The sequence below is a fragment of the Parambassis ranga genome, chromosome 17 (assembly GCF_900634625.1).
Source record: "Parambassis ranga chromosome 17, fParRan2.1, whole genome shotgun sequence".
Taxonomy (NCBI): Eukaryota; Metazoa; Chordata; class Actinopteri; family Ambassidae; genus Parambassis; species Parambassis ranga.
This window is the reverse complement of record NC_041037.1, coordinates 21,841,705-21,850,068: the sequence shown is the minus strand read 5'-3', so window position 1 is coordinate 21,850,068 and position 8,364 is coordinate 21,841,705. Positions and strand designations below refer to the sequence as shown.

Here is an 8,364-nt window from a genome sequence, read left to right as displayed (position 1 = left end):
CTCGGCTGACGGGCCCTCGTCAGTCTGACCTTTGACCCTCACAGGTTTACACTGATAACTGCTGCACAAACAGATCAATACACGCAGCAGCTGTGTATTGATCTGTTTGTATGTGTGTGTGCTGTAACAGCTGCAGTGATATAATGTTTAAACTTTAAAAGTTCAAACTAAAAGAAAATCTGAGGATTTTTACAATGATTGATTTTGATTCACTGATTTGATTTAAGCTACAGTTTAGATAAAATAAAATATTCTGAAGTTCTATTTTAAATGAAACACAAAACATCCGACATGTTTCATCATGTTTTTACTTCATTAAAGCCGAGTCTTACATAAACATCATGAAAGAAATATCTTCAGTAAAACAATCATTGATCGGGATTCAAACATTCGGTGAAATATTGATCTGATTTTATTAAAGCACAGTTTGAGGATCCAGCTGACTGTGAAAGTCTGTCGTGGTGTTTACGTGTAGAGAAAAACCTGGTTTTCAGCAGAGGCCACCTCCCATCGGGTCCTAGTCCTGGCTGGTGGGGGTCTTCAGCAGAGAGAGTCCACAGCAGTACAGCAGACTCTTCACTATCAGCACCGTGTACAGCAGCAGCAGCAGCCTGACCTGGTACAGGGAGGAAGAAGGAGGAGGAGGAGGAGGAGGAGGAGGAAGACGAGCAGGAACCTCTGAGACAGAGAAGGAGAGAAGTCAGTGATCTGTGAGGCCTGAAGCTGAGTGAGCGCTGAGCACCTCCGTCACCTTGCTGTGTGTGGGCCTCCACCCGGCCCCCCTCATGCTCCACGTAGCAGCTGTATTTATGAGAGCGCAGAGCGTCCCGATCCAGCACCCTGATGGAGGCGCTGAGCCCCGACTCTCTGAGCTCCAGCTGCTCCCCCTCAGCAGGGGGCAGCTCCTCCAGCAGGCCGTTCTCCTTCTGTCTTCTCCAGGAGAACCGGACCAGAGGAGGAAACATGGCCGAGGCCAGACACAGCAGGGAGCTGCTCCCCTCAGGGTGGAGGCTGGATGCTGCTGGGTACACGCTCAGCACGGGCTGCACCACCTGCTCATCTGGACACAGAGCACACACACACACAGAGTGCACGCACACAGACATACACACACACAGAGCGCACACAGAGACACACACACACACAGACAGACACACACACACACAGACAGACACACACAGACACACACAGTGCACACACACACACACACACAGAGTGCACGCACACAGACACACACACACAGAGCGCACACAGAGACACACACACACACACAGACAGACACACACACACACAGACACACACAGACACACACAGAGCACACACAGACACACACAGACAGACACACACACAGACACACAGACAGACACACACACACACAGACAGACACACACAGACACACACAGTGCACACACACACACACACAGAGTGCACGCACACAGACACACACACACACACAGACGGACACACACAATATCACATCATTATATATATGTCATCATGTATATAATGATATAATGATATATATATATCATTATATCATTATATATATATATATATAATGATATAATGCTGGTACATTATGATTTTATTTAAACTCTCATCTTGTTTTATTGTTTGACTTCATGATCACTCCTGAACACTGTTTAAACCCAGGTCACTTTAACTTAGCTGTTTGAAATATCATCAACTATATCATATCAACTATATAGATACATAAATAATATATAAATAAATACAAATAAATAAATAAAGATATATAATGTATAAAATATTCATATTATATTTTTACATTAAAATATAAATATTGTATATATAAATATATAATAATATATTAATATAAATAAAATATATAATATAAAATATAAAATATAAAATATAACCGCCGCACAGTTGTGACATTTTATTCTATTAAATTAGTTACTTTTAAAACACAACATGTTTCCATTTATGAAATATGAATAATAAAATAGAGAAAACATGACTTCCAATTTTTGAGTTATCATAAATAATAGTAATAATAATAGTAAATAAATACATTTAGTGAAGATCCACCAGCCGGGCCTCGCTGTGCTTCCTGTTACACACTCATGTTTTATAAAGACACTATTTACATGAACCACCAAGTCTAACATATTCCACAGTATTTATTATGATATTATATTATTTTTAAATGTTTTTATTTTAAATTAATTCTTTAATTGAACACATGTTCACACGTTTTAATTACCGTTGTTTTTCTGATACTATATATTTTCACTGTGTTTATTGGTGACTGATCTTTTGACTTTATTTACTGATGATCGAAGAAAACATGAAAATCATGTATCTATAATTACAGTGACATCATTTCGGTCATTCCACTCTGAGGATTTATAAAAAAGTGGGTTTTAAAAAAAAAAAAAAAATAAAAACTTTGCAGACAGACTTTTAACCCTCATATTAAAGTAATTATCATGAAGACGAGCGGCCGGGCTTCTCACCTGTGACGTACAGCTTTGTTCCAGGGCCAAAGATGAGGAAGCTCCTGGTGTCGTTGGAGCCTCTCACAGTGAATCAGACCGGTACAAAAACCTGCTGCAGCTGGAGCCGTCAGAGCCGCGGCGCTCAGACCAGGACCACGGCTCACATCCTCAGCTCTCTGCTCTGTGAGAGCTTCTATTTTCTCCATGTCAGAGGCGTCTGCTGCTGCAGAAACGCTGCCTTCAAAAATAAAGTCTGACAAACCATAGACACAATAACATCAGGCTGGTGTCCAGGACAGGAGCTTAGCATCTCTAAGGCTTCAGCAGGAGTCCTCCAGTGTCTTTGGAATTATTGCAGTAAATCAATAAAGTTATTGATCCTCAGGTGCAGCTCAGCAGGACCATCTTCACTGATGAACTCCACTTCATGATGTTTGAAGCCTGAATGATCCCCAGAAGCTAAAAGCTAATGCTAAGCTAACTACAGCATGGTCACATGACTACACCATCTGACCTCTGACCTCTGCTACAGCACAAACACCTGGATGACCTTTAATGACCTCGTCCGTGTCCCACCCACTAAGATGGAGGAGGTGGCCCTCCAGCCACCGGGACCAGTCCAGATGTTTGGGCAGCTGTCCTGTCCTCCATCTTTATGTGCAGTCCACAGGACAGTTCTTGTGGTACACTATATTCTGTGACCAATCAGACGAGGGCTGAGGCAGGAAGTGGCTCTCAGGGTCCACCAGAGGGAGGCTCACACAGGGGGTCTGTCCTCACAGACCAGATGTTAGGATGTCCACCTTTACAGCAGAACTGAGCCCGTTCACAGGCCGGTATGAGAGCCGCTGTGACTCCTGTAATTGGCTGATCACATCAGTCTGAGCTGGGTCCCCCTCTGGGATCAGTGTGTATCTGCCCGGCTGTGAACAGGCTGTGAACAGGCTGTGGGTGGTGCCTGCTGGTTTTTGTTCAGCCTGCAGGGAGCTCTCTGTCACTGTGGAGACCTTTCCAGCAGGCGCAGTAATACACGGCGGAGTGAGCGGCGATGAGGTTGTTGATCATCAGGTCCATGCCGTGCACCTGCCACACCGTTGAGAACGAGTCTTTCAGAGGATGCATGAAGTTTGCAGATTTTCTGCTGACGAAGTCGAAACGCAGAAGCGCAGAGAAGGCGTGTGTGTTCTGGTACCAGTACATCACGCTGGTGTCACACCGGTCGGCGCCGGTGCACCTCAGCGGCACACGGTCCCCCACTCTCCGCGTCACTGACACCGTTTCTTGGACCAGCTCAGTTTCCATGGCAACCAGTGCTGCAGACACACAGACAGACAGGTGAGGTTTGTTACAGGTGCAGCGTGCTGGCTCCTGATTGGCTGGAAGCACTCACCTGAGCAGAGGCAGCACAGAGCAGCAGCTGGGAGGAGCAGCATTCTGTGCAGTGGTGTATCCTCTGCTGAAGCCGAGGAGAAGTGGAGCTCTGATGCAGCCGAGGACAGACAAGGACGAGCTGTGACATCAGACCAGGAGCACGTGGCTCCTGACAGGGCCTCAGAGCTCCCATCAGCCCCTGTGGTGGACAGATAAGGCTGCAGACTGACAGCAGGCAGTTGTGGTCAGAGCTCGTGTGGTTTGTGCACCTGCAGCCGCTTCGTGTTCCTGTGTCTGAGCAGCTCAGTGTGTTCAAGCAGCTTCACCTCTGACGTGTAGAAACAACACACACGGTGCAGAGACACACAGGACACAGGCCATGTTCAAAGTATATCATGTTAGATCTTCATGTAATGCTGCTCAGCCCTGCCAGCCGGCTTTAACTGCACTTTCTTTATTTTGACTCATTACATTTTATTCTATTGTATTGTTGTTGCTGCTGTAACATGACACCAATAAGTACATCTATGTATATTATCTTAGTTTTCTTTGTTTTTATATTTCCTGCCATATGAGCTGCAGTCCAGAAAATCATGTGTATATCTGTCACACATTAAGATTAAGATTAAGATTAAGAAACCTTTATTAGTCCCACAATGGGGAAATTGCATTTTTGCAACGGCATACAGACAGCAAGGGATAAGTTAGGAAAAAGATATATACATTATAAACAGTTTACATATTTAACAGTTATTGCACAGGTGAGTGGAGGTAGAAGTGGTTTATAAACTGTACATAGTGCAACTAAATAAATAACAGTAAAATAAAAGCACACTGTGGTGTGTAAGTATTGCTCCTATCAGAAGTGTTTATTATAGAGTCTGACAGCAGCAGGAAGGAAAGACCTTCTGTATGTCTCCTTCACACACCGAGGGTGGAGCAGTCTGCCACTGAAGCTGCTCTGCAGTGCTGACAGGGTGTCCTGCAGGGGGTGGGACTCATTGTCCAGCATGGATGTCAGTTTTGCCAGGACCCTCCTGTCACCCACCTCCTGCACTGAGTCCAGAGAGCAGCCCAGGACAGAGCTGGACTTCCTGATGACTCTGTCCAGCTTCTTCCTCTCCCTCTCAGTGATGCTGCTGTTCCAGCAGACCACACCGTACATGATGACCGATGCCACCACAGAGTCATAAAAAGTCTTCAGGAGTGCCCCTTTCACTCCATAAGACCGCAGTCTCCTCAGCAGGTAGAGCCTGCTCTGGCCCTTCCTGTACAGTGAGTCCAGTCCAGTTTGTTGTTGAGGTGAACACCCAGGTATTTGTAAGAGTCCACCTGCTCAATGTCCAGTCCCTGGATGTTCACCGGTAAGGGGGGGGCTGAGTGTCGTCTGCGAAAGTCCACCACCATCTCCTTGGTTTTCCCTGCATTGATCAGGAGGTGGTTTCGCTGACACCAGTCCACAAAGTTCTGCGTCAGTCCTCTGTACTCCGCGTCATCGTCATCAGTGATGAGACCAACAATCGCAGTGTCATCAGAGAACTTCTGCAGCACACAGCCGTCAGTGTTGTGTCTGAAGTCCGACGTGTAGAGGGTGAAGAGAAAGGGGGCCAGGACGGTCCCCTGAGGGGCACCCGTGTTACAGGTGAGCAGGTCAGACACACAGTTCTGGGCTCTCACAAACTGTGGTCGGTTTGTGAGGTAGTCCCTGATCCACTCAGACAGCAGGTGGTCCACCCCTGTCTGCTCCAGTTTGTCCTTCAGGATCGCCGGCTGGATGGTGTTGAAAGCACTGGAAAAATCAAAGAAGGTGATTCTCACAGTGCTGCCGGGCTTCTCCAGGTGAGAAAGAGCTCGGTGTAGCAGGAAGGTGACAGCATCCTCCACTCCAACATTAGGCCTGTAGGCAAACTGCAGTGGATCCATGGAGGAGCCCACTGTGGAGCGGAGGTGTCTCAGGACCAGTCTCTCCAGTGTCTTCATGAGGTGGGATGTCAGAGCCACTGGTCTGTAGCTGCTGAGGTATTTGGGGTGCGGTGTTTTAGGCACTGGTACCACACAGGAGGTCTTCCAGAGCTGTGGTACCACCCCCAGCTTGAGGCTCAGATTGAAGACATGCTCCATAACGCCACACAGCTGGTCTGCGAAAAACATCTTATTTTACTTTATGAATCTTTGTATTTTATAATAAAATATCCAATATAAAGTGTTTTAATATCACCAAATATGTATAAAATATTTAGTAATAGTCATTATTACAATTGAAAAATGAGTTAGTAGAGTAGTAATAAAACTTAACTGTACTTATTGTTTTGTTTTTAATTCATAGAATAGAATATACTTTATCAAAACAGTACTCATGAATCTCTTCTAAACATCCCAGTGAAGACAGAGGGACGTGTCTGAAAGAATGATTATTATTACATTATGATGACTGTAACTGTATGAGCAGCGTGTAGAAAACTGTTTGCTGCAGGCGCTGAAAGGTCGCCCCCTGGTGGTTGATACTGTTATGTGCACACGGACACAGCCGCTGATCCAGTGTTAATTTTGTTGACGAATCATTTTCGTCATAGTTTTCGTTAACGACCTTTTTTTGCTGATAAAAATGAGACGATAACTAAATAAAAACTAACGCACGGTGCCAAAAACTTAGACGAAATGTACTGACACTTCCGTCAACGAATAAAAACGAGATGAAATTATTGATGGAGACGAGATCCAATCAGAGCAAATTTTGACTGTGGAAGGGAGGGACGAATCAGGAGACGGCGGCAGAGAGCCAATCAGAAGTGCTCTCTCTGTGTAAGGACGTTACCCCGCGATGCTGGAAGAAGGCGTACTCATGCATGGTAACACAACACAGGAGAAGAACAGACACACGGACACGTTTGATGTCAAGACAAACAAGACGGTTCAAACCGTGTGGAGCGACTATCAGCGGTAAAAACACAACAAACCTGGAGCGACGAGAAGCAGACGAGTCATCTTAACTTCCGTTCAAAGATACACGTGACAAAATCTATAATGAAGACACCGCTGCTGATGGTTTTACAGCATGCGACCTGTTTCTAAGTTGTCACTGAAGTGTTTTGCTGTAGTTATGGAGTATTCATGAAGAAGGTCATGACTGAACAGTGTATTCAGGGAGAGCAGCTCTCTGTTCATTGGTTCTTTGTGAAAAGGTCATAGCAATTAAATAAAGAGGTGTTTGTTTCAAATAACACAAGTTAAAGCTGAGCCTGTTTTTATTGCACAATCAAACCTTAATTATTTCATAAGAAATATATATCATAGAATTTTAGTCGACTAAAACTAGACTAAAAGTTAAAAAATGTTGATGACTAAAATGAGACTAAAATCAAATGACATTTTAGTCACAAGACTAAAATAAAAACTAAATCAGAAATTGCTGCCAAAATGAACACTGCGCTGAACACTGGACCCACCGGCTGCAGGTGTCTCCCTGCAGAGCCTCACATGAGGACCTGAGAGAGTTCACCGCGCTCTGTGGAGGAAAACCAGACGATCTCAGAGTTTTTTCAGATTCAGTGATCAATATCAATCAGACCGCATTAAACACATGTGCGCTCTCAGACCACGTGTCTGCTCACACCTTCTTCTTCGTGGACTCTGATCGTTTCTCGCAGCAGGTGGCAGCACACCCCCCCATGACTGAATCGAACACAAACACTATCGATTAGAAGAAACGTCTTCCATCACATCTCTGAGTATTCTGATGTAACTCGTGGGGGACGAGTTTTTAATTGATCATATTTCGTCATATTGATGGATCCAATATAATGTTATTGGTGTAAATATCACCACAGACCAGACTCCGACCAAAACACCTCATACATGTGATTCATCAGGCCGTTCCTGACACAGGCTCCATGACATGATCACCCAGATCCAGCACGTCGCGTTGATTACAAGTCAGTTCGGCTCGGAGTCGCCTGTCTGACTGGACCGCGACATCTTCATGTTTCACTGGAACAGTAAGAACGGTACCGCAGCCAGGTCCCGTTACCGTTAAATGAACTCCGCTGGTTTATATTGATCCAGCAAGCTAATCGCTAAGCTAACAAGTGGACTCTTGTGTTGTCAGTGTCGGTGGAGTCGGTTTAGGCTAATTTCGTGCTCTGGTCGACACAAACCAAACTGCAACACAAACCTGTAACCCCCCAAACAATCTCATCCGACAACCAGACCTAGAAAACACACAAAGGAGCGGAGAGCGCTCTGATTCAGCCCAAGCTGCCATGACTCTCTATTTCACTTCCTTACACAACACAACGTCACTGCAGCGCGTTGCATTCTGGTAGATAGAGTTCATCTTCAAGCAACAGCGAATCAGGAGCCTTTAAATACAGATTCATTTGAAATCATTGTGTCTGAATTCGTTTGTCGGTTAAATGTTTATAATAAAAAGCAAATAAACGCGGTTACTGTGAACGTGTAGCGTAAATGTTTTACACGTCCGGAAAAAAAGAGAAATACAACTCCCATGCTCTGACGTCATCACGTAGTAACG

General features: G+C 45.0%; 1 protein-coding gene across 1 annotated transcript; it reads right to left on the bottom strand.

The window, feature by feature from the left end:
* Positions 1 to 326: 326 nt before the first annotated feature.
* Positions 327 to 3,984, bottom strand: LOC114449779 (immunoglobulin lambda-1 light chain-like). Its single transcript, XM_028427613.1, has 5 exons — positions 3,853 to 3,984; positions 3,440 to 3,775; positions 2,481 to 2,540; positions 752 to 1,060; positions 327 to 616 (listed from the first exon to the last, which is right to left on the bottom strand). Exons 1-5 carry the CDS (start codon positions 3,893 to 3,895, stop codon positions 369 to 371), a joined length of 996 nt encoding a protein of 331 aa, XP_028283414.1. The 5' UTR covers positions 3,896 to 3,984; the 3' UTR covers positions 327 to 368.
* Positions 3,985 to 8,364: the final 4,380 nt, after the last annotated feature.